The following is a 27841-nucleotide window of genomic DNA, read 5'->3' as shown; positions in this document are numbered from 1 at the left end:
CCTGCGTCGCATGACAAAACGTCCCGACCTCTGGTCGGTAAGCGAAGGGCTGATCCAGGTGGGTCAGCGCTACACCTGGATCACCTGCGGCGCAGGGAGGGAGCTCACAGGATGGTGCCTGCAGGCTTGAGATGGAGTTCTTTCCCTCCGCGTTTGTTCCAGTCCCCATCTCGGCCACGTCCCCTCAATGTTCAGTCTTGTGCTACTCCTATTTAAACTAGTCTGTGAATTTTTTTTTTAATTATTTTAAATTCAACAGGAAATTGGGATATGTCACAAATTCATCAGGCAACACTCTTTATGTTCTTGAAGCAAGGTTTTTCAAGGCGTCATGGGTAAATATATGAAGATGAATTTCCGCGAAGGGTTCTAAATAACGGAATAGGTTAAAGATAACAGTATACATTTAATTTGTCCAATGTACAATGGCAGTCTGAGCACTCCCGAGTGACTAGAGGGTTCGGATCTTGAGAAGATCAGAGCCAATCAGAAGAGAGCATAAAAGATCCCCTATAGGACAGTATTACCAGCCCAAACAGGCTTAAGCGTGAATGCTATACGCAAAGTCTGGCAATTCAGTGTCGGTGATTCAGGTTCATTACAGCAGTTAACAACATCTGCTTCAGGTAAAACTAGCTTTTGTTTCTCCAGGTTTTGCCCATAGGTCCAGGTATGGGTAAAACTCCAAGGGAGGTAGCATTACTTCAGAAGGTTAAGACACTATCACTGCAAGTGGCTCGGTGCCTCTCAAACCAGAAGGTGCTCATCTGTAACTGCAGCACAAAAAAGAATTGTACAATGGACAAGGCATAGAAAAATGCACGCCGCAGACTGTAACTACCTGTAGTTACTAAAAGAAACAAGCATAAGTGATTTTAAAAAGGTCACGTCCAGTACAGCGTTTTGTTAAAAAAATATATATAATTACTGTGTAAGATACACTCTACATTAATGTCTGCACTACTCCTGCGTCTGGAAAAAATGTACCAGCTGCACACAAAACTGTTAACAGGGAATACAAATTTATTTAATTTTTTTAAATATGAGTACAGATATTTTTTTTCTGCTACATATCCATGATTAATCTCTAGCCCTAACCCCTCCATCCCTCACCTGGTACTAATGCAGCAACAGAGCCAAAAACTGCGGTCCTTTTGAAAATAATATGGCTATATCTTCTTCAGCACCAGAATTCCTTAAAGAAAACGAGGTTGCACTTGAAAGATACTATTAAAATTATATTTTTGCAAAAAGCAAAATAAAAAGCGTAAAATGCTGCTCCCCTTTCTTTACACATGCCTACGATTATTTAAATGTTGCTAGTCAGCGGCTAACAAAACCAACGGGAAGGAAGGACGAACAGACAGACAAACAAACAAAGAGACAGACAGACACACAACCCGCCCCCCCCCCCCTCCCCTCCTGTAAATGGTGGTCCCGTGAGATAAGGAACCCTTGGCAGCTGGAAGCATTTAAATACCAAGGTCAATTAATGCTAACAACATGCTGGAAAGTTTACAGCAGGTAAATTGTTTGAAAGTCCCAGCAGGCCCTGTACCTTTAAAGCCTTCTTCATCCAGCATGATTGTGTAGTCCTCAGGGGTTTCAGTCAGGCTGAAAAACTTGCACCTGCAGAAGAAAGCAGTGAAAGATAAGGAACAGAACATGTCCCCTCTGTCCCTCCTCCAACTCTATAAAAACACCACCTTTCTGGTAAATCAACAAGTTCTTCCAAGACAGACAATGCTTCTCTCTAAAGGTGGGTTTGGGCACACTAGTCAGAAATGAAATCCATACAATTCACTACATCTAGATAATATTTAACAGCAGCATTAGAGGAACACAACTCTCTACAGGGCCAGTCCATACACAAACTATTGCATCGAAGGGGGGGGGGGGGGGAATAGTAAAATAACCGCTCTCCCTTCAACTCAGAATATACCATTCTAAACATGGTACAGGAAGACATCTACACGTGGATCTCAAAACATGAGAGCGAAAAGCAGTCACTCTACTGGAAGATTATTTCTTATATTAAAACATTGGGATGTTATGATGTATTGTTACTTTGTATGAACACAAGTTATTTTAGAATATTGTATACATATTCTTGTTTCTATGTATTGTTAATTTCTTTTTCTCAATAAATAAATATGAAACAAAAAAAATCCAAAAAAAAACATTGGGATGTTGAGCTCTCCACTGAAAACAATGGAGTGCTCTGGGCTTCTAATGGCTTGTAGAAGCCTGAAGCATTAACATTTCAAAGTTTGTTCACAGCTGTTGCTGTGAATAAAGGCCGTATGGTACCAGAGGGGATTTCAACCCCCTCAGGCACCATAAGCCCTTTGTTTTACAAATTAGAACATTCTGCCCACTAGGGGCGGAATGTTCTAATAGCCCAAGAGCCCTCCGTAGCGGGCTCTACTGGCCGTTGAGGCCCGCTCCAGCGTTAAAGGTCTGAGCCATAGGAGAGGGCTTTCAATGGCCGGTAGAGCCCACTACGTCGGGCTCTAAGGCTATAGTAAATTACTTTACCAAAATGTCACGGTTTCCATTAATCCCCCCCTTGCCTACACTACTTTGCTTACCACAGCATGCATTCAACAAAGAGCCTCACCTTTCTGTTAATACACCTGCTCTCTCTGCCACTTTGCTACCCCAGGTCATTTCTTTATTTTCACCCAGTGCATCAGGTAGGCCTCCTTCAAAATTCTTAAGCAAGAAAACTTACACACACTTCTAAAATAAGAACCAGGAAGTCAGAGACTTCCAAATAATATTGTGTGTTTAAAATAGTACACCAGCCGCGGAGACTCAGAAGTATTCTTAAACCTGCTGACAAGCACATCTGCTCCCTCACGTCTAGCTCCCTCCGTGCCCAGACTGTGCCTTTTACCAAAGCGGCTTACTTCCTGGCATCAACGTTTGCTCTGGAAAAATGGATGGCGACCTGCCCTCTCTATCAAAGTGTCCCCTAGTGAATGCAACCTCTAGTGGCATTTCCACAAGACTAACATGAACTTCTCTAGTTCAGAAAAAGTGTCAAGAAATACCTGGTCAGTTTACTTATCGCCTTTCCATCTGAACAAAACTCAACTGTTTCACTCTCTGCGTTGGTCACTGCAACTAACACCGTCAAAATACTCGTGTTTTACATTCTTATCCTGTCTATGCGCTTTGAGGAGGCTTTTTCTAAATATGGGCGTCATTTTAACTGTAAACATTGCAACAATGATGGTGTTTACACAGCAAAAAGATAAAACGTCATCTACATTTGTAAACATGAATTGTTATGTCTCTCAATACATTTGTTGTACTTCTACAGGGGCAACCTTGACTCGAAGGCACCCCCTCAGATCCCATATTGCCCTTTGTACCCCGAACCTTGCCACTCGCCTGTATTTTCACCCCTGCACGTTTAATGCGGATTTCTAATCCACCCCCAATCCCTACTAAATTGGCTTTACGAACTGAACCCAGATTACGTCTAGTTGTAAACAATCCTAACCCCGGGACTATAGCCGGGAGAGCACTAAAACAAAGTAAAATATGGTAATAACATTGTGGTATTAAGTCTTTGCAAGCATCCCAACACTGCCCCCGCGGGATACTGCACATCCCAAAACAAAGGCAGAACATACAACAACTTTAGTAACCTTGGCTGATCTCAAATATTAGACGCATAGTCGCATCTTAAAAAAGTATTTGCAATGCAATAGGTCTCGCAATTACGAGGTTTTGAGCTATTGGCATCGTAAATGACAATGCCTTTTATTTATGTGTTTAAAAACCTCTAATAATAAAATGCATTGTCGTTTACAACACCAATAGGTCAAAGTTTCTAAAATGCGAGACTTATTGCATTGCAAATGTTGGTTTGTTTTTTTAGAGTGACTGTACAGACACACCCAATCCAACCATGTTGTGTCTCGCTACCGGACTGGCAGATGCACTGGAGGGGTCCATGGGCATTAATGCACGAAAAGTAAATTGCCCTCTTGGTCCCCGTTTTGGTAGTAAAAGACAGCCATATTGAAGTGCAGTGGGCCGGGACTTTGAGCCTGGTGCTGCATTAAGGCCGTCTCTTCCGCTTCTCCAGGAGCCCATGCTCGTGTTCCTGGTCATCTTTTATTGGAGAACACCACACCCACATCCAGCCTTGCAGCACAGTCGTTTGCCAAAAGCTCCACATCACTGGGCCCTTTAGAAAAAGCATTTTGCAGCCCAGAGTGCTCCTTCTTCACATTGAATATTGTCATCAAGGTGTAACATTGCCGGTTGCCCTACTCTGTCAATACGTGCCCGGATTGCAAAATCTGCACGCTACTTCTTTGGAGGCATTTCATTACACAGTCACGTGGTCTATGGTTTGTAGTCCGGTGACAAGTGAATGGCGGCAAACGAGAGTGGGGCGAGTGGTGAGAGGTAACCTTCTCCATGTACACCAGGTTTAATCCCTGCATACACTGCACATCTTTTCTGTTTACTGTGCATATTTTAAAACTTCAGTTATTTTTTGTTTATTTACTAGTAAATATGACTCGCTCCACAGCATACTCATGGTCTAATTAGCATACCATTATTTTTGCTGTTGGTGCAGAGGTTGTCGCTGCCATTGCGAAGGGTAAAATAAGGTCCTGCCAAGAGCATTGAAACACTCGGGGACCCTATGAGCCCGATTTAGTTACATTTCCTAAAATTGTCACTGAATTTGCCCTTAGGTGTTCATGTTACGGTAGAAGTTTTCTAGTCGGGACAACCAAACTCTGGAAATCTCTTCCCCAAAGGTTAAAAGACGAGACTCACCTGTTGGCCTTTAGGAAGGCGCAGAAGACATGGTTGTTTAACCTCTGACTCCGAGTTAAGATCTTATGACATATGTTTACTTGATGAGCTAGCGCCTTGACACCTTTGGGTAATTGTTTGCACTTTAAAAATTTCTATTTCATTTCATATTCACCACAAGCAAGTGCCGAGAACAGATTGGGGTTGTCTGCATGAAGAATAACTGCAGCTGTTTTAGGCACAGCACGCCCGATGAGAGACTTGGAAGCCAATGAAGAAACAAACACTAGGCAATCCCCATTCGCTCAATTGGAATTAAGAGGGTATATTGGCAACAAGTTATTGTTTGTGCATGATGTAGGGAATGGATACTGCAGTGATAGGGCATCCAAAAAGGATTGCCTGCCATAACCTCATCATGAAACCTCTACAAAACAGCAGTGGTATCCCACTCCATATGAAATATCCCTGGCTTAGATCCTCCCCACTACTAGAACCATTTTGTAATTTAGCACAAAGATGTTTTAAACGATGGTGGGGTCACTCCAGATACCAGAGGCACCTTTTGCCAACGTACATCCAAAGTCACACTGAAGTGAACTGCAAAAACCCAATCCGAGTTAAGACAGCCACATGTAAGATCTACAATGGGGTGAGAGGATATAAACTTCAAATACGTAGCACAAATCTTCATCCACTCTCCTACCCAATACCCCCATACAGACTGGAATATGCTGCGTGCCGGGCACCTTTTTGCTCTTTCGTACTTAACGTTAAATCAAGACCTGTCAAATGTAACCACTGAAGATTGAACAGGGAAGGCTGGATTTGAACTTGTGACCTGCAAGCTGAACATAGAGCGCAGCTACAGAGGCTGAAAGCACTGAGTGCTGTCAGCCCTGTCCTCGGTAGAAGCTAGATGCACAGGGCACTCTGCACAAAAAAACACAAACTGCTACTGAGCAAAAAAAAGCATTTACAATGCAATAGGTCTTGCATTTACGCGAGACCTATTGCATTGTAAATGGTTGGCATCACGGACAATGGGAGGGAGGGTGGGAGAAAGCTCGGACAACGGGCAATCTGAAGGCACGGATAACAGACGGGAGGATGGGGGTGGGTGGAGAAGGCACGAACAGCAGGAGGGAGGGAGGGCGGTGGGTATTTTGAAGGCACGGACAACGGGAGGGAGGGCGGGGTTTAAAGAAGGCATCAAAACGTGTGTCTGAGGCGGAGAACCTCATTAAATAAAATGGTGCTCAGAGTCTAAAATATCATGTACCGTGTGACAACCGAAGTAAAGGGGCCAGTAGCCATGGGAGGTGACAAATGGAGGGGAGGCGGTACTGAGTCTAACAAGCCTATTTACGAATAAGAAGCCAGCATTTAGGACAGACAATGACACAAGTCAATGGCAAATATGGGCAGGTAGTGGGCGGGGCTTCTATTCGCTACGCCACCACAACAAGTCTTACAGAGCAGCGCATGCGCGTTGGCTCTAGGCTCGACTTAAAAAGGGCATTGGGTGAGAGCAGAATCTCTGCACTGGAGTGTATACTTAAAATTGTTAGCGGGCATTAAAGATATTTTTTGGCTGATACTTAAGAGGAAGTCACTGCTATCTAAAGGGCGAAAAGGGGAGTTGTTCCATTATTTTATAGTAATTGCATATATTTAGCACCAACATCAAAACTACTTGGGACTGCAGAACTAAAACAACCTAAACACAACCCTGGAGACGAGTACTAGGTAAACACTACTGTTTAACAAGCACTCGCAATGCCGATAAATCTCACCCAAGTGATTTATTGGCTTTGCCAGCATCTTTCCACCTTGTACAGCAATGTGGCTGCTGTGCAGCATGGATCAAAATCTGAGAAAGAAAGCACCCTGGTGTGGTTAACGCTGGCTGTGTCACAGATCTTTTCTTCTGGAAGGTGAGGCAAGCAACTCAGGAGGTGCGTGAAAAGTATCACAATGCAGTAGGGGGTGGCAGGTACAGAAGCGACAAAATGTGGGAGGGAATGGGAGGGGCGGGACAAGAACAACAATGCAGGAGAGGGGCCAGACAAGCAAAGGTGGTGGGCTAAAAGGAGAGCACCTCTAAGGGCACACAGTGGAAAGACTCACACGGAACAAAGAAGCAGAAGGGAGGGAAAATACAGAAAGAGGAAGAAAAGGCCGCATGTGCAGACCAAAGAGAAGCAAGGAAATGAGACGGACAATGAAGCCAACCATTGGTAAGCAATGGGAGGGCTCTAAGCCCCCTTTAATGTAACAAAATGTCTCTGGCACTGTGTCTAAGGCAAGACCTAAAAAGCAAGTCTTCAATAATTTCCTATAACAGTATGAAGGGAGAGAGGAGGCATGGAATTCCTACGTTTAGGCACAGAGACTGAAAAAGCTCTGTTGCCATGAGCTTTATTTAGGGAAGTTTAGGGAAAAGAAAAGTAACAGATTGCAATCATCTATCAGGAGCGGGCCAGAAAAATCTGAAGGCTAAAGCTGGGCATTTGATATTGAATACCCTCGTAGAGGATCGTCACATATTTAACAAGCATTGGCAAAGCCAATAGCTTTCGTCTATGACTGGTGGCTTTGTCAATGTTTAAGACAGGTTGCACAGCAGCGATCGCATTGCTGTACAACATAGCTGAAAGTAAAGAGAATAATAGCGCTGTGATGCGGTCAAAACTGGCCGTGTTATAGTGTTATTATTTTCTTCACTTTAAGCCATGTGCCACGACAGCCATGGCTGCTGTGCATTATGTCGAAAAAAGGATTGCCAAAGCCAATAGACCTCGAATGGGTGAAACCTATTGGTTTTGCCAATATCTTTTAACCAGCAACATGATTAACTTTGAAAGACTGTTGCGGTTAATTGTTTCAATGTCATTGACACCAGATAAAGCATCACTTACACTGCAAATAAATGCTAATTAAATTTTTTGGGGGAAAAAATCACCTTGGGCAGAGTAACATTTTCACGCTTCAGTTTACACGTTTTAATCGCTCACCCGAAAAAAACTCATGGAGCAATACTCAGCAAAGGACAATGAACACAAAAATTCTGCTGCGTGCCGCTGTACATATGATCTGGTGAGAGAGGGTGAAGTGGAGCCTGCAGTGCCAAGAAGATGGATCCGCCCTGCTGTGTTTTTGATCAGAAAGGAGAGGTAACATTTGCAGCCACTTCAAAGAGACTGTGTTCAGCTAAACAAATTAGTCTCATATGTGCACAATGGCTGAAGCGAGCCCTGCTGCAGGCTTAACTGTATGTCACCAGAGTACCATGACTCGGTTTTACCACATTTGAGAGGCAGAAAACCTGTTGAAACTGATAGCTTTTTTGTTTGCAGTTTTATATAGTGCAAACTTGGCCTGAAGGTATTGGAGCGCTTTACATGAGCACCAGTTACACCAGACAAGGACACGTTTTTTGGAGACACTGGGAGATTAAGTGAATTGCCCAGGATCACATCATGCTGAGCTGACGCCAAGCCTCAAACCTGGCTCCCCAGTTACAAAGTTGGTAGCTCTAGCCGAAATACTGCTTCCTCATTTCTCCATGAGCATTTAGACACACACTATTTACTGAGACAGGAGCAAACACACAGTAACAAAACAATACCGCATTAGGGCTTGGAAATAGGCCTGAAGGAAGAAAGTGTACATCTAAAAACATGTATGCTTCCTCCGAAGGGCCTGGCATGTAGCCAAGGAGGAGGGGCCATTGCCAGAACTTGTCTAGTCATGCCTTCATCTGCAGGTCAGCCAACACCAAACATGGTAGCGGTGTGTGAGGAAAAGTAGTTAGGGAAGCGGGGGTAGACCAAGTTGTCTCAGCTGGCATCACTGGTGAAGGTGAAGTTCAGAAATCAACTTTAGGTGACATTATTTTGCTAAATTACATACTTGCCTTGCGCAGCCACCAGAGCCACAATGAGAACTTACAGTGAGGGGGCAGGGAAGTGATGGTGTAATGAGGAGCCTTTGAGCTCCCGGAACAGACCCAGATTTTGGATCTTGATGAGAGGCAGCAGACGGCAAACACAGCAGCTAGTCCAGTGACTGTTCCTGGTCTGGTTGCTAATGATGCCCCGCTCTACCAGCAGGGGAGTGGGGGCAATGCCTTGAGAAGGTTGAGGAAGACACTGCTCACTTGGCAGACAAGGACACAGGAGTGGGTGTGATTTGTGCCAGGCAAGCACGACACAGGGCTGGGTAGTGAGGAGACACACTCTTATGGAGAGCTAGCCCAAAAAGATTTAAAACGCTATGCCGCGTCGAGCGCTGGCCATGGCATAACCCTAATTTCCTTTAAGCCATTCTGCATGGAAGCCCTCGCTGCTGTGCAATAGGTAAACAGTAACACATAATAGGGCAACCCAAAAATCCCTCAAGAGACTGGGTACATATATGTAAACAACAAAGGGTCCTGAACGAATAATTTCACACAAAGTTAATGGATTGGGAAATACAGCATCCAACCCAACCCTTCAATGCAGCTTATGTTAAAATAAATTACATTCATAGTTAATCTTAACAACGATTTAAGCAAGGCGTAGTTCATGTACAAGACACGAATATGCAAATTCATTCATTTGAAAACTCTCTAGGGTCTAGAAACAGCACCGGCACACTCTCTTAAAAAGGTCAAAGTGATATTTTTGAGTCCCAGTGGTGACCTCGGACAAGGTGGAAGCCACTCAACAAAATCACAATTATTCCGAAAATAAACCCTGTCTGAATCCGTTTTCTAGTAGATGGCTTAGGAGTCCATTCGTGGGAGTATGTAGTGGCCAATGCTTTGACGTTTCGGTCTCCAGGCATCTAAGCAGCACTTGAGACCCTCCTCAGGATAAAGTATCAGACCCCTTAATGAAGCCTAAATGTTTCTTAAAGTAGTATCAATCCAAAAGAGAAGCAACTGTAATTCAATACAAGCTGTACAGCACACTAATCTGCCTCCCTCACTGTGAGCACATAACTCACAATGTTATCTCAAATTATTCTTAATCTCGCTGAGCGATCATCAAGCGCAATTACTTTTAAACCTCTGTGCCAAATTAATAAGACGTGAGGCAAGATACAGGCATCTTACTCAGTTTCGGACATATACTGAGTGAGCTGCCGGCATCTTGCCTCACTTTGTATTGATCGCTCAGCGATATTAAGAATAATTTGTGATAACACTGTGGATTATGTGCTAAACGAATTACCTATAGTGATGAGAATCTGACTTTGGGGGTTAGAGCATGTTATCAACTGAGATAAAGGCAGAACATTTACTCAAGGCCACTACAAATGTGTAATGTGTAGTACATAAATACAACATTGACAAGACAGTAGGCATTTTGTTTTATTTGTGAAAATAGAATTTAGATGGTTAATAGCATAACATTAGCAAAATGTACAGGTACTTGCTGCGCCCTAATGCGCCTATAGAAACAAGAACACTGATGCAGCGTGGATGTTATCTTGCATCTATCTTTATCAAATGAGACAAAACGATATGTTTACCTATTGAGAGAAATCACATCTGCAAAGTCATGAATCAGATACTGCATCGTAAAAGCATGCAGAATGTTGGAAAATAATTATATGCTGACAAAAAAACTATGATGAAAAACGACAATTTCATGCAAATGCATTTACGTGTTTATGAAAAAATATGAAAACAAAACAATAACCTAGAGAGTTTTTAAAGTGACAATATTTTAACATGTATGAAAATAAATGTATCTCATTCAACTGAAATCGAACATGCGTATTGACACTACTGAAGTGTAGAGAACTGAAATCAATTCTTAGAGGGTTTTTGTAACGTATATAATGAATATATGTATTGAAAAGTAACCGACTGAAATAAACTCACATGGTGATGTACAAAAGAAATACTGATATACCACATGAAAAAAAGAAAGCGTTTTTAGTACAGCTTAATACTGACCTGTATTACATGAGCAAATGCATTTGAATTAACTTGAAAAGCTAAAGCATTCATAAATGTGGGATGTTTAATAATATTAATATGGTCGTGATTCAGCTGTACTCCCATTTAGGCCTCAGAAAGGCTTCTTTCCTTAGCTAACGTTAAATCATGTGAAAGCTGTCACCCAAACCCTATGAGAAATTTCTGTCAAGTTTCCACTTGTATTCTAGTCAATCAATGGACTCACTTCTTACTTGTAGTACACTTGATATAATTTGCAACAAATCTTGTTACATCCCAGAGAAATGCGCCTGGGGACGGACTGACAACAGATGAGTAAAAGAACCACCTACTTCCGAGGATGTTACAAGGCACTAACCAAATGGAATATAATGAGCTTAAGGAAAAACTTGAGAAAAAAATTACTTAATTCTTCCAGATTTGTATATTTTACCGATGAACCCTTAACAGCCCATCGCAAACGACCAATGAGCATCGACTGAACTTGTAACTTCATGCTAAATTGGTTAAATCACCCTTGGATGAGGAAGACGGTAATGTGCTGTGTGGTTTACTTTGCATTAACAATCTGTTATTGAATCTGATCGTGAAATGTATTTCTGCTCTTACCGCTATTCTTGAGGCATTAGATTAATGTTTTTGCAAAATTCTCTCTACCAATTTGGTCTCATTCATTTGATGATTGTCCATCTCTCAAGGAATCTTTATTTATGACTGGTGAAAGTGTTAAACTAGGTTGAATAATCCGAATGGTGTTAATTAACTATTCCAGGTCCTCATAGGATAATTGTTCATTTCAAGAGTATTCTAGTCACTTACAGCTCAACGCAAGATCCATCGGAGGACCTAAAAAATGGTAATGGTAGTTGGTATCCGAGTTTGAGAGATTTGGATTGGACTAATGTAAAGTTAGGAAATGGGCCTGGAAATCTGAGTCTATTGTGTAGTATAGAAAAATTATCGGAGCACAATGCTGCAACAGTTTTTTGTTAGTGTGTCAGATGGTTAGTATGGACTGTCAAAACTGGGATATAAAGGGGATGTTTGTTATATAGATTCCTTTGTAGTTTAGGGTTCAGTGAGCTTCTTTGACCAAATGTTGATTCGGACAACAAAGAGACGACGCAAACAGGTGATTAAAGTATAGATAGGATTGTGAAATTGTGATCACAGAAGTGTTATGTCTTTTCATGAAAATATAGTATAGATGTGTTGTATTGAAGTTGAAATCAGGTCCAACGTGGCCTAAGATCCAGGAATATACACCTACAGGTGGGTGTCAGTGTGGCATATGCTGAATACGTTTGTCTGCTGTTTTGAGGGTGCTGTGAGTGAGATGTCGTCACCAGTACCACCAGTGAAGGGAACTTTGGGAGAGTGTGACAAGTTAAGATCATTGAGATTTTTCCTAGAGTGCACCGGGAGGAATCCTAAAGATTTTCTTCAAGTAAAATCGTGCTGGTCGAGGGTTTACTGGATTTGAATGAAAACGTTCTGATTGTATGGGAATCTATAGTTTCTTTTGGTAGAGCAGACAAGAGTTGTTTTATGTTTAATAGATGTTTTGTGTTAAATTGTGTTAAGGAAAAATAAGAAAGAAAAAAACTGTAAAGGGAGTGTCAGTCACTGTGAGGAGTTAGGTTGAGATTATAAAGTACTGCACTGTGATAGGATAGTTGGTGTAGAACTGCCCTGGGATTGGCTGTCGAGTTCGCACAGTGATTGGAGGTTGAAACAATAATTACGGAATCAAAGCGTTTTTTGAAGTAACAAACATAAATCCTTAGCACACGTCAATATTTATAAACAGGTACAAAAGGGGGTGGTGATGGACGGAGCATCAGAACCAATCAAACACTCACACCCAGTCAACAGATCTGGGTTTGATCCATCACCGTTCTTTAGCCCACTCTGCCACCCCAGTTCAGACATGGCCGTATGCAAATCAGTCTGACCCTGTGCCTCATGGGAACAGTACAGCCCGAACTGCCAAACCAGGCCTTCCCTGGACCGGAAACAAGCTTCCTAGAACCGGTTTCTGGCATTTCAGCCGTCTTCAGCCAGGCTTGCTTGAATCCAGTGGCAAAGTGAGCAAGGGACTCACGTCTGAGCATACCCTGCCAACTTATGGCGAACAAAGCGGTACAAAAGGGGGTGGTGATGGACGGAGCATCAGAACCAATCAAACACTCACACCCAGTCAACAGATCTGGGTTTGATCCATCACCGTTCTTTAGCCCACTCTGCCACCCCAGTTCAGACATGGCCGTATGCAAATCAGTCTGACCCTGTGCCTCATGGGAACAGTACAGCCCGAACTGCCAAACCAGGCCTTCCCTGGACCGGAAACAAGCTTCCTAGAACCGGTTTCTGGCATTTCAGCCGTCTTCAGTCAGGCTTGCTTGAATCCAGTGGCAAAGTGAGCAAGGAACTCACGTCTGAGCATACCCTGCCAACTTATGGCGAACAAAGCGGTACAAAAGGGGGTGGTGATGGACGGAGCATCAGAACCAATCAAACACTCACACCCAGTCAACAGATCTGGGTTTGATCCATCACCGTTCTTTAGCCCACTCTGCCACCCCAGTTCAGACATGGCCGTATGCAAATCAGTCTGACCCTGTGCCTCATGGGAACAGTACAGCCCGAACTGCCAAACCAGGCCTTCCCTGGACCGGAAACAAGCTTCCTAGAACCGGTTTCTGGCATTTCAGCCGTCTTCAGCCAGGCTTGCTTGAATCCAGTGGCAAAGTGAGCAAGGGACTCACGTCTGAGCATACCCTGCCAACTTATGGCGAACAAAGCGGTACAAAAGGGGGTGGTGATGGACGGAGCATCAGAACAAATCAAACACTCACACCCAGTCAACAGATCTGGGTTTGATCCATCACCGTTCTTTAGCCCACTCTGCCACCCTAGTTCAGACATGGCCGTATGCAAATCAGTCTGACCCTGTGCCTCATGGGAACAGTACAGCCCGAACTGCCAAACCAGGCCTTCCCTGGACCGGAAACAAGCTTCCTAGAACCGGTTTCTGGCATTTCAGCTGTCTTCAGCCAGGCTTGCTTGAATCCAGTGGCAAAGTGAGCAAGGGACTCACGTCTGAGCATACCCTGCCAACTTATGGCGAACAAAGCGGTACAAAAGGGGGTGGTGATGGACGGAGCATCAGAACCAATCAAACACTCACACCCAGTCAACAGATCTGGGTTTGATCCATCACCGTTCTTTAGCCCACTCTGCCACCCCAGTTCAGACATGGCCGTATGCAAATCAGTCTGACCCTGTGCCTCATGGGAACAGTACAGCCCGAACTGCCAAACCAGGCCTTCCCTGGACCGGAAACAAGCTTCCTAGAACCGGTTTCTGGCATTTCAGCCGTCTTCAGCCAGGCTTGCTTGAATCCAGTGGCAAAGTGAGCAAGGGACTCACGTCTGAGCATACCCTGCCAACTTATGGCGAACAAAGCGGTACAAAAGGGGGTGGTGATGGACGGAGCATCAGAACCAATCAAACACTCACACCCAGTCAACAGATCTGGGTTTGATCCATCACCGTTCTTTAGCCCACTCTGCCACCCCAGTTCAGACATGGCCGTATGCAAATCAGTCTGACCCTGTGCCTCATGAAAGCCCGAAACCGGTCCTAGGATGCTTGTTTCCAGTCCAGGGAGGACCTGGCTTGGCAGTTCGGGCTGGACTGTTCCCATGGGGCACAGGGTCAAGACTGATTTGCATATGGCTGGGTTCAAACTGGAATGGCATGGTGAGCAAAAAAAACGATGGATTTAGGCCCAGATCTCTGTACTGGGGTGAATGTATGACATTGTTCTGCATTCTGTCCATCAATTGTTATTTTTGCATTTGTCACCCCGAGTGGGAAGGGTATGCTCAGACGTGAGTCCCTTGCTCTCCATGCCACTGGAATCAGGCTATCCTGGCTGATGAGGGCTGAAAGCCCGAAACCGGTCCTAGGATGCTTGTTTCCAGTCCAGGGAGGACCTGGCTTGGCAGTTCGGGCTGGACTGTTCCCATGGGGCACAGGGTCAAGACTGATTTGCATATGGCTGGGTTCAAACTGGAATGGCATGGTGAGCAAAAAAACGATGGATTTAGGCCCAGATCTCTGTACTTGGGTGAATGTATGACATTGTTCTGCATTCTGTCCATCAATTGTTATTTTTGCATTTGTCACCCCGAGTGGGAAGGGTATGCTCAGACGTGAGTCCCTTGCTCTCCATGCCACTGGAATCAGGCTATCCTGGCTGATGAGGGCTGAAAGCCCGAAACCGGTCCTAGGATGCTTGTTTCCAGTCCAGGGAGGACCTGGCTTGGCAGTTCGGGCTGGACTGTTCCCATGGGGCACAGGGTCAAGACTGATTTGCATATGGCTGGGTTCAAACTGGAATGGCATGGTGAGCAAAAAAACGATGGATTTAGGCCCAGATCTCTGTACTGGGGTGAATGTATGACATTGTTCTGCATTCTGTCCATCAATTGTTATTTTTGCATTTTTTTATATTTATAAACAGTCACGTTCAATCATTAAAGTTGTAAGCAAGAATACAGATCAAAATCCACAACTGGCAGCAGGTATTTCTTGGTATTGCTTCACTCTTTAATCCATATTGTCATTCTTTGAAGTAATATAAGAAAAACCTGCTTGAAAATAGAGTCTGTTTCAAATAAGCATCCAGTACTCGAGAACACCGGCCGAACTGTGGCAGAAGTTAGCTACACTATGGACAGCTTCCGGCTATGAATACAGGTTATTGATCCGTACACGGATTCTGCATTTGGATGCTTGTTTGCTACGCCGCCACACCGTACTGGATGCTTATTTGAAACACTCTTTTTTTGAGCAGGTTTTTCTTATATTACTTTACAGCTTCGGGACAAGTTACTCTTCAGCCTTAAAAAAGTCGCATACACACATAAGTAATAGCGACGAAACACGTGTTGGGTTCGGGCTCTGTACGGTGTAACTCTGGGCCAACTACGTTGAATAATTACTGAAAATCAAAGAATGACAATATGGATTAAAGAGTGAAGAAATACCAAGAAATATCTGCTGCCAGTTGTGGATTTTGATCTGTATTCTTGCTTACAACTTTAATGATTGAACGTGACTGTTTATAAATATTGACGTGTGCCAAGGATTTATGTTTGTGTCTTGTGGCGGCCTCGGCTGCTGATTAGGAGTAGTGGGTGGTTCTCTCCTCCTTATTGCACCGTCCCTAAATAGTATAAGTTTCCCTACGGCTAGTGTATTTTTTCTTTTGCGCCTCCCCTATGCCCAATACCACCTCCTTACTTGTGCTTCGTTTTTTGAAGTAAGGTTGATTTGGACTTAAAAGAAATTCTTTAAGCAATCAAGGGCTTTAATAAATGGAGATAAGCCTACTCCTACTAGGGAGGGAGTTCCAGTGTCTACGGAAGGTACACCAGCTTTACATATGTCTCTGGAAAGAGGATTTCATTCTTGTACCTGGTTAGGAAATTAGGTGAAATACACTGAGATAGAAGGTCCTTTAGCTTTTTCCACAATATGAAACTTTTAATGTACGGATTTTAGAAAATTTGAGGAGACAGATGAATGACATGAAACCGTTACCTAGACCAATGCAATTTGAGGGTCTCGAAGAATTGGAACATGTAGCCCATCAGAAAGGAAAGGAGAACTATCAGGGCAGACATAAAAATACTTTGAATCAATATGTAGAAGCTAAATAGGATTCACAGAAACAAATATGGAGATAGGATGTTGCAGAGGGTGCTCAAATTTATCCTGTGATGGCACCCGAAAATAAGGAAGGAGAAAAATGCAAATAGAAAAAGGAATATTCAGAGATTTCTCAAGCTCAAGTCCTTGCATTGACTGAAGAGAGCTTTGACAAAATATATGAATTATTGAGTGAGGTATTGATGAATCGACCACCACCTTATAATGAAGAGTAGACAAATTCAGGGACCAACCAGTGTGTGGGAATGACACCAGATGCACTACCTGTACACATCAATTCAGGTCCTGGAAATCTCTTTTTGTCTGGAGGACAGACACTTGGAGAAGTAGAACTTAATAATTCTGCTAGGACTACTGGTCTGTACGCTCTATCTGTCCCAGTTACTATAGGTCCAGTTGTTCCTTTATATCAGACAGGAAGAGGAGCATCGCAGTTACATGCAATGTCCATACCTACTGGGTTATCGGGAATGAATCTCACTTCATGAGAATCGAATATGGAACAAATAAATCAGAATGTTGCATATGCGAAAGAAAACCTGCGACACAAGGGAATGGAATGGGAACCAGTGAGAGGGTGATACCCACAATGGAAGAAAGATCAGACCTATTGACTAGTACCTCTGAAAGAAATACCAAAACACCAAATCGAGGCCTACAGGCTATAGCAGGGAAAGTATTACAAATGGGAACGCAAAGATTAGAGACACCTGTTGCACCGCGATTAGGGGAAATCAGTGGGGAGCACCAGGGAGGAGGAGTTATGAATACATCCATAGTGCCCACCCCAGAGGAACTTCATGACTGGATTAGGGATATAGCCCCAACAGCTATTGCAAAGATTACTGCAGGAAGAAACTGTAAAGAGGTGGAAAAAAGCACAAATATCACCTTAGACATAAGTAGGCTAAAGGTAGAACTGGAAGAAATTATATTGGGAACCATTAGTCCAGAGAGGTTAGCGAACTACCTTGATGACGAATTACTGTTCATTTGCAAGGATTTTACTCAAAAGCAAGAAACACACAAGAGAAATTTGCTGATGTAGCTCTGAAGTATGGAGTGGATGTGCAGAAATCAAAGGCTTTACAAAAGACATATCTATTGGATTTCAGTGATAAAGATTTAGAAAGCCTAAATTCATCGGAGAAAAAGACCACAGATTGAGGCATTATTAACAACCTTAAAGAGATGGGAAGGCAGATGGGCTTAAAAGAAAGAACGGAAGTGGCTTTGCCCATGATTGAAAGGGAGAGGGGGGGGGAAGCAGAGACAAAAACATATCCCTTGAGAGAAGTGCCAGGAGGAGGTTATGTCCATGTTCCTTGGACTAGGTCAGACATTTTGTCATTTACAAATGATTTTCCAAAATTGAGAGACAAGCCTGTCGAATGGTATAAGCAAGTCGAGAGATTTGTGAAAGTTTCAAAAGGTTTTGTTAAAGAATTTGGATACCTTGTTTGATATTGTAGTTCCGACCGATTTATGGACCAAGTATAAGATTGAGGTTGATTGACCAGAAACAGAGCCTGCAAGAGATTCGAAAACTGGTGCGCCGTCACCAGAAGTAATGAGGAAATACTATTGGGTCACTACCTATTTAAAAGGAAAGATTTCACCGAAAGAAACTGATTGGGTAAAAATAGACAGGACAACTCAAAAATTAAAGGAGACAGTGCATGTATATTATGAGCGACTTCTACGGGCATTTAAACAATATAGTGGAATCGAGAGTGTGTCAGAAAAGAATATGCGACGCTTTGTGTATCGGTTTTTGTATGGTCTAAGACCCGAGATAAGTGCGATGATGCAGCAACATTTGATTTGTTGGCAAAGCAAACCAATTGATGAAATTCTTTGGTATGCAAAATATTGTGGAGATGACAGATTCTCAGCATAAGTTGAAAGAGAAATTGATGTTGGCTCAGATAAAAGCAGCAAAAAAGGTAACGTGAGTTTTGACACAGATTTTCCAGGAATGGTGAAGGGAAATGGTCGGACAACTACTGGAATGAGGGGGCCTTGGTTGGAAACCTGGAATAAAGATGTCATTTTGTGGGCTGGGCAGAAGGCAGAGTGTTACAATGGGAAGAGGCCAGGGAAGCGAGGAAGCGCCCAAAAGCCGGACAATGGAGGGAGGTAATGGCTGCATGGGAAAAGCCCAGAGATACGAATGCTGAAGAGAATGGGTCGGGATAGGTAGTCGGGTGGTGATTGGAAAAACGGGTGTCATCTGTGTGGAGGGAACCCCACCCTAACCAACACAACTGCAGGTCATCAGGGTTGAAGCTCACTTAATGTTACACTGAAATGGACCAATCGCACCACTCTTCTCCACAAGTTCTTTATTTTTTCTTGTTTAACTCTTTCTTGGTCTGAGTAGAGAAATGAACACAACAGGACTACAGCCTATGAGGGATATACATATGTTTGGGACTGAGGTTGGCAGACCACCATCTCGAAAATATGAAAAAACTTGTAAGAAATGAAAACAGAATGCACATGTAATTTGTCAATGTAATAAGATGACTTGAGGATTGCGAGTCCACATTTGTAGTGTTCTTTTATATGTGATGCTGATTCCAAAATACCAATAAAGATAGGTTTAAAAAAAAAAAAAAAAAGAGGACTACTGGAATACGAGGTGTAGCAGGAAATTTGTCACAGAATTTGGTGCCTGAGGAAGGGGGACTCCAATAGAGACATTGAAAAAGACCTTTCCATGTCATATTTGCGGCAAGTGCGAACATTGGAAGCGCAAGAGTAACTTCAATCCAGCAAATCAGATGAATGGGCAGTCAATATCAGGAAAGGCGATGCAGCCTCATATACATGGGATGCAGAATCAGCCTATGCAGAGTCAGACAAATCAAAATCAGGATATACCACACACTCCGTGCCTCATTTGAATGGACAGGTGCAGAGATACAATGTGAGCATGGGTTTCCATGCCAATGATCACATAAACCCGAATGTACAAGTGGGTTCACAGTATACAGTGCAAATTCATGACAGGGATTCTGAAATGTTCCAATGACTGTGCCTGAGGGGGGAGGAGGAATGCGTGCTTTCCGCATCCTTAGAGGTAGACCAGAATGGCACTTATGCGGATGGCAAGGTAAATAGAGCACCCATTTCATTCCCTTTAGACACTGGTGCTATCCGTTCCACTGCGAGAACTGTGGAAATTTCCAACCTACCACTCTTGGGAGAAAGAATCCAAGTTGCAGAAGTTTCTAACAATTGATATCAACACCAGTAACTGAACCTGTCCAAGTACAGATTGGGTCATTTGAAGATTTACATAAATTTGTGGTGTGTGACTCAAGTCCAGTAAATCATCTGTTAGGTCAAGACCTGCTGCGAAAACTAAATTGTTCTACCTATTGCACACCGAAGGGAATAGAATTCCATACTAATGATTTCAAAATGGCCAAATAGGAAACAGAAGTGGAGGGATTATTTCCTCTACTTACAGAAAATAACTTACCGCTTGAATTAAGAGACGGTGTTAACAGAGGTCTGGGATTTTATAGGAAAGGATATTGGTCTGAAGGGAGGAGTAGCGCCTATCTAAGTAACACTGAATCCAGATGCAACATTTCCTAGAACACCCTTATAATTTGAGCCTGGAAACAACTGCAGGTATAGCACCTTTGATTGACTCCCAGATCGAGCCAGGAACCTGGAGAGAGATTCTGGGAAGTCCGTGCAATTTACCTATCATGGGTATTCGAAAGCCAAAATGGAAAATATAGGACTGTGCAGGATTTGTGGAAAATAAACCAGATTGTGATACCGTGTTGTCCAGTTGTACCAAATCCAGCTGCAATTCTATACCAGATCCCTTGCAAAGCAGTTTTCTGCTATTGATTTGTGCCAAGGCTTTTTCTCCATACCATTGCATCTGGATAGCCAATATTCCAAACCGTCTCTTGGCATAGTGCCATGTTCTACAAGAGTATTTAGAGAGTCCATTCAATTTTCAACCAGATATTGAAAATAAATCTGGAATCATTGGAGATGGCAACTCACTCTGTGTTGGTACAATACCTAGATGAATTATTGGTTGCATCCAGTGCCCAAGAGGCTTGTGTTTATGACACTACTGCCTTATCGAATCATTTGGCAATAAGTGGGCATAAGGTGTCACCAGCAAAAGTACAATTTTGCAAAAGAGAAGTTCTTTATTTAGGACACCATATTGTTCAAAATACCTTTATTTTAGTCATTAAGACCTTAAAAGTTTGTACACAATATAATCGAAGTCGTGACAATATAATCCAAATCGTGACAGTGTATGGTTAAGACACATCGAACAGAGATATAGAAATCAAGGTGCTACATCTTCGGGTGCGGGAGAAGATTTAGCTGCACTGACCAGTAAACAAGCCAGTTAGTTAAAAAAAGTGCAATAATTACGAAAATTAAAAAGCACAGGCATAAATACAATAGCGAACAAGTCAATTGCAAAGACCAACCAATGCGCAGAAAAATTAGTAAAATCGGTACAATTAATAATATGTCTGGAGAGGGTTATACATAAAATATCTCAATTAAAAATAATCATTTCATGGTTAAAAATCTAAAATAATTAAAAGAATAAAATAAAATTTTCCTCTCGCCTTATTATGCGCAATGGAATAGTCTATATGCTAGCAGCAGGGGTGGTTATTATCTTTTTTCCTTTTTCTAGGAAAGCCCAACGCCTGCGCCACATTACGTTTAAGAAAACGGGAAACAGCAAAGACAATGGGCTTAGAGGTATCGTACTTCAAAACTCTAAATGCCTCCTGACAATGTACGAACCCCATGTTTCTACACAGCTGAATAAGCCAACACTGTCTTGCCGATTTATAGCCAGGGCAGAAAAATAGAACATGCAGCTCTGTCTCCTCCTGATGGTTACAAGCAGGGCACCCACCATAGCCCGATACAGACCATTTGGAAGTGAAGGCCCGCAAAGGGAGGGTACTAAATCTAAACTGGAGGTATAATGTTCTTGCTGAGAACGGTAAAATGTCATCCAAAAAGGATTCTAATTTATACTCTTCTTTCACAGCGAGAAATTCTACTGTCAGAACGCCTAGGTTCGGATTCCCATGGATGACTTCCAATTTGTGAGTTCGATAAGTTCTCACCAGTTCAGTTCGTGAAACTGTAGAGCAAGTTTCTTCAGGGTTGCTCCAGAGGGTTGGTTTGCCTATCCTTATGCGCTCTTCCCTTATATGTGCAAACCAAGCAATTTTTTTTTCTGCCCCGGGAAGACCTAGTAGCCCTTTAGTTTCCACCTGATAATCTACCAGTTCCGGGGTCACCCACATCCTGCGCCAGAAAGCTAGAGGTCTAAAAGTAACCTCATCTTCAAATCGGCCTTATACCTAAAGCTAGCCGCAGGGGGGTTAACGGGGTACTAGGGGGGAGACCCAGAATTTGTCTTAAGAAACTGTTCTTAGCTTTACTCAGAAGGCTACATGCACAATGTCCCCATAGTTCAGCCCCATACAACGTGGCTCCCCTTGCTTGTGCCTTATATATTTCAATAATAGGCCCGGTTGGTTTAAAGGTGGATTCCCTCAGTAATTTAGCAATCCCACCGGCGGTCTGTGCCAGTTTAAGCTTAGCTTTGGCTATTTGTGGCCCCCAGTCCATATTTTCAGTAAGGGTGACACCCAAATAGTCGAATACAGGAACCCTTTCCAGTGCTATACCGTCTAAGTGGGGATTTGGACGTGTTTTCTTGGCTGGGTTAACAACCATAAACATGGTTTTTGTAGTATTAATCTCCAGCCCCCTGTTATTGCAAAAAATGAAGAAACTGTCCAATATCCTCTGGATTCCCATTGGCGACTTAGACATCAAAAGGGTGTCGTCAGCAAACATCAATGCTGGAACCTTTGAGTTTGCTAGCTTGGGGGCATCGTTGTCCTTAACCCCAGTTAGTTGGACAATAAGTGCGTTGACAAAGAGGCAAAACAGGGTCGGTGCGAGCACACAACCCTGCCTCACCCCTCTGCCAACTGGGAGTCTTGGAGTTAGTTCTCCCCCTTTGCCACATCTTACTCGGGCATAATTAGCTTCATGCAGCTTAATAAGCATGCGTAGAAGGTAAAAGGGAATCCCCAGATCTCTTAGTACCCTCCATAATTTATCTCTGGGCACCAAATCAAAAGCCGTTTTCAGGTCCATGAAAATTAAATAGAGGCTGCCACCCTCCATTTTCTCCATTTTCCAAAATATAAGTTGGAGTCTATATATTTGGTCAACGGTGGAGGTGTTCTTCCTGAATCCGGCTTGATAAGGGCTTACAATATCATTATCTTGCATCCATCCCTGGATTTGGTCTAGGAGTACCCGTGCAAACAATTTTTGGGAAAACATCTATCAAACTGATCGGTCTATAGTTTGCAGGGAGTAGTTGGGAGCCCTTTTTAAAGACTGGGACAATTTCTGCCCCAGCCCAGGTATCAAGGATCGATATGCCGTTCATTATAGCATTGAATAATACCCACAGGTAGGGGCCCCAGATTGTTGGCTCTTCTCGAAACAAATCCCCTGGTAGCCGGTCTAATCCAGGTGCTTTACCTGCAGGGAGTTTCTTAATTGCTTTGTAAGCCTCCAGAAGGGTAATCCCAATGGGCACCCCATCAGAATACCTAGGTGAGGGAGTACTCACCTCAGCTACCAGGCCGCTGTCTATACTTGAGACCCCTTGATTGGCCATGTAGCTGCCAGTATGGGTGCCAAGATCGAATTCCGTTTTGTATAGCGCCTGGACACCATATTGGAAAAGGAGTCAGGAAAGTGTCACAAGATTGGATCAATGCCATTCTGTAGGTGAATCCACCGAGCACCCAGAAGAAAGTTTGCATGTTTTTTGGAATGGTAGGCTATTGCAAACAACCGATAACAAACTTTACCTTGATAGCCCAGTCTCTTCAAAGGCTTACAGACAAAGAAGTGTCAGATCCCGTTCCATGGGATGATGAATGTATGCGCTCTTTTGATGAACTGTGGGACAGTCCGTGTCGAGCTCCTGCATTGGGAATGCCCGACTTTAACAAGAGTTTACTCTGTTCTGCAGTGAGGGTGAAGGTTGCGCACTGTCGGTTCTAACGCAAATGCATAGAACTGCTCGCAGACCTGTTGCATACTTTTCAGCTACTTTAAATCATGGAGCTGCAGCATTGCCTGGAGGCCTAAAAGCTGTTGCTGCAACCTGTGCGAGTCTGGAACAGTGTAAAAACATTGCGATGGGTCATCCTTTGAAAGTACATGTGCCAAATTCTGTTGAGATTTTGCTTACTCGTACCAGAACGCAACATCTCACAAGCAGTTGATTGACTAAGTATGAGCAGGTGATTTTGGAAGCTGAGAATGTGACTTTGACGAGATGTACTAGTTTAAATCCGGCTACCTTGATGCCCCTACCCGGTCATGAAGTTGTGATTGATGAAGCTGATCATGACTGTTTGGATGAGACTGAATTATGCACCAAAACAAGACCTGATATTTTGCATATTCCTTTGCCTAAATCAGACCATGTGTTGTTTGTGGATGGATCCTATTTGAGAGACTCTGAAGGTACCTTGCAAGCTGCATATGCCATCTGTACAGTGGTGGGAGTTGTGGAAGCATCATGGTTAAAAGGAGTGTATTCAGCTCAAGTGGTTGAGTTAATTTTACTTACCAGGGCTTGCAGCATTACTGAACAAATTAGAGTTACCATATTCATGGACAGCAAATATGGTTTTGGGGTTGTCCATGATTGGGTACATGACCTCTTCGGGTTCACCCATACGAAACTGAGAGAGCAAGAAAAACCTACTAATGTCCATATAACTGCCAGCACAAACTACGGTGGTAAAGTGCTCAGCACAACTGCACGGAAAGGATCATGTGACAATCAGAAACCGCTATGCGGATGAAACAGTTCGCTATTGCGCTCTAAATTCTTACGTCTTTAATGGGGATCTGTTAAAGGAACAATCTGATGCCACAGAATGCAGACTTGTGTTTTCAGTCGTAGAAACATGTTAAGAGATCAAAGAATTGAAGGATATAGTGCCACAAACTGAAAAAGAAGGGTGGATTAAAGCAGGGTGCTACCGTCAACAGTAGGATGAGGTGCGAGTGCCCATTGATGGAAGACCAGTCTTACTCGATAGTTTATTGTCACCCATGGCAAGGAGTTATCATGGTCCTGAGCATGTGGGAAGTGATGCCATGCTGCTCCTCTTTCGACAAACAAGGTTTAATCCCCAATTCAGAGCCATTGCAGAAACCCTGTGTCCGAGATGTGCGGTATGCCAACAACAAAATGCGGGAAGAAAAACACTGGTCAGTACGAGTCATATAGGTAAGTCAGTGGGTCCTTTCAGTAGGATGCAGATTGATTTTGTGGCGATGCCCCCTTGCAATGGACTAAAGTATGTCTTAGTGATTGTGTGTCTGTTCTCTCGCTGGGTGGAAGCTTACCCTTTAAGACGTAATGACAGCTTAACAGTGGCTAACCTGCTTTCTAGAGAGCTCTTTCCAAGGTTTGGATTTCTGACCTCTTTGGCATCAGATAGAGGGACTCATTTCAATAACGAAGTGATACAAATGCTTTGTACTGCACTTCAAATTGAACAGAAGCTTCACAGTGCCTATCGACCTGAAGCGTCAAGAGAGGCTGAACACGTAAATGGAACATTAAAGTAGCGGTTGGCAAAAGTTTGTACGTCCACATCTCTGCAATGGCCTGATGCCTTACCCTTGATGTTGATGAGTTTGAGAAGCATCCCAGACAGAAGACCTGAACTGTCCTTGCATGAGATAATAATGGGGAGGGCTATGAGACAGCCTGCGTTCCCAGCAAATCATCTCTTGAATATAACTGATGATTTGGTACTCGAGTAATGTAAAGGATTGGCTGATGAGGTGCGTTCTGTGTCTCACTAGGTTGGGGAAGCTGCAACCTCAGCACAAGAGGAACAGTGGCATGACTTGTGCCTGGGTGTCTGGGTGCTAGTAAAGAAGCACGTGCAAAATTCATAATTGGAGCCTCGTTGGCATTGGCCATATCAAGTGATCCTTGTAACCACAACTGCTGTTAAATGTGGTGGTCTGCCTAATTGGGTGCATGCTGTCCACACTCGCCAAGTTCCATGTCCCTTTGAAAATGAAGGATCTGTAGTGAATGAGCCGGTGGTAGCAGATAGACGTCCAGCTCAGGTCAGTCACAGAGTACGGGGGCACCAGCTACTGGGTCTCGAGACACTGGTTCAGATGACAGTCAAAGACAGTTGGTCCCAGTTGGTAACGAAGGTCAAACTGAAGCGGATCTAACTAGACGAAGTATTGACTCAGATAATGTGAACAGTGCAAGCAAAAAGTGAGTGCAAAGAGGAGACCAATGGCCCAGAAGAACTGAAAGACTGAGGCATATTCTAACTGAAGGTAGAATACCTCCAACGGTGATAGAAGTCTCGAGCCAGTCTGAGCAAAGTGACACAGAAAATGAACCTACAGTGGGGAGAATAAAAAGACCGAGAGTACCAAGTCAGAAGTACGCTGCTCCAGAGTGGACCTATCTAGCAGCTGCAAACGACTGGGAAAGAGCATATTACGCTTTCTGCTTCCAGGACTGCAACTCAAAAAAACCACCTTGAACGAACTCTTGTGAAAAAGCAAAAAGAGAAAGGCTGAGAAATCATCTTTAAGACAGAGTACACTGCGATATGCCAAAACTGTGAACAAAAGCACAGCAAAGACAAGAACAAGAAAAAATTGTTCAATGGCACCGATAGACATTTCTGCAAACCTCACGTTGCAAAGCATTCAATAACTTTTTTTTTTTTTTAGGAGTTCCTTTAGCCAGGAGTTGGAATATCCAACCAGTCTTCACTAAGGTGAAAACACATATGTGCTTGCTTTTTGGATGTATTTGTTATAATATTTGTGTTTCTGATAATATTAAACTTACCTCACCATGTCTATGTGGAACCCAATATTAACGTAACTCCAAATACTAAACAGATAGAAGAAAAGAATGATGTGGTTGTGACTAATGAACTAACTGAAACTGTTCTGCATCATGACCAGTCTACTAATGATTTCTCACTAAGGGGCTGATTGCGATGAATTAGGAAACGGGTCCGACCGTCGGTTAAAGCCATTCCTAACGCATCGTAATCAGGCGGTCAGATTCCTTTCCGACCAACCCATTATGATGGTGTCAGGCGGAAAGGAATCCACCCTGTCATTCCGACTGGCTTCCGGCTGGCTCAGAGAGTCCGTCCACCAGTCGAAATTATTTCAGTAATCCCAAGGGCGGCTCTTTCCGCCCAAGGAATTACTATGTCGGATTCCGACACCCTTTCTGTGCCGGCCTTTCCAACACAGAAAGGCTGTCGGAAGGTGACTGCCACGGGGTGCAGGGATGAACTGCACCTCTTCGTTTTACAATGAGAGCATACATTCCGGTCGGAATACATTCTCCCATTGTAAGGAATAGGAGTGCGACCGAACAGTGTTCGGTTGCATCCTAATTGGTCGGTGGGGACCACCAACAGGAGGTCGGTCGGTCCCAGTACGGAAACTGAAGTCCGCGCAACATCGTAATTGGGCCCTAAATGTGTTTACTAAATTGTTGTATAAATATGTTGACACTATGAATGCGAGAGATTGTTATGTGTGTATACAATTCCCTTCTTCAGTATTGGAGGGTGTAAGCTATCACCATCTTCCATTAACATATGTATTTCTTGAAGTGCACTGAACAGTTTATTCTATTGCAAAGGGCAGTTTTAATATTATTATTCGAATTACAATTTGATCTTTTCTGAGATTCCTGTCAAGAAAAATTCTAGTGTTGTGCCAGACGAACGAAATGCTGAGATAATGGGAGAATTCCTTCAACCTACATTTACTACAGATACAGTATATGCACATTGACACAATTTCACTTGTGTTTTACATAGTATAGAGAAAGATTTTATTAATTAGGTAGAAGATCAGCATGGGGAAATAAAGAAGACATCCGAGTCGCAAATGAAGATACCACCATGGGCACACAGGGAGCGGAAAAAGGGGAAACACATGCTGCCATGGCTCTAGATTGGCAACATAGAGGAAAACTATGCATATTGAGATGTAAAACAGGCCACAATAATAAATTTGTTGGTTCCATTAAATGTGATCATACGTTCCAACTTGTAGGAGGGTGGGGTAAATATTTAGCAGGAGCGGATCCTGTTTTTCCAGGAGTATAATATTTTGTGTGAAAAATGCCTATTATAGGTTACCAAAGCAATGGTGTGGATGCTGCTACATGGGTATTGTTCCCCCAAAAATTCTCATGTGGGACAAAAC

General features: G+C 43.2%; 1 protein-coding gene across 2 annotated transcripts in view; it reads right to left on the bottom strand.

Moving 5' to 3' along the window:
• CASTOR1 (cytosolic arginine sensor for mTORC1 subunit 1) overlaps positions 1-27841 on the bottom strand; it is a 163761-nt gene that overhangs the window by 127090 nt on the left and 8830 nt on the right. For both annotated transcript variants that reach the window (XM_085633254.1, XM_085633255.1), the window contains exon 2: positions 1559-1629. In XM_085633254.1, the coding sequence (XP_085489380.1) occupies positions 1559-1629 (71 nt within the window). The remainder of the gene's footprint in view (positions 1-1558; positions 1630-27841) is intronic.

This window comes from Triturus cristatus, chromosome 11 (genome assembly GCF_964204655.1).
Source record: "Triturus cristatus chromosome 11, aTriCri1.1, whole genome shotgun sequence".
Classification (NCBI taxonomy): Eukaryota; Metazoa; Chordata; class Amphibia; order Caudata; family Salamandridae; genus Triturus; species Triturus cristatus.
The sequence above is the reverse complement of the archived record's forward strand: the minus strand, read 5'-3'. Positions and strand labels throughout refer to the sequence as shown.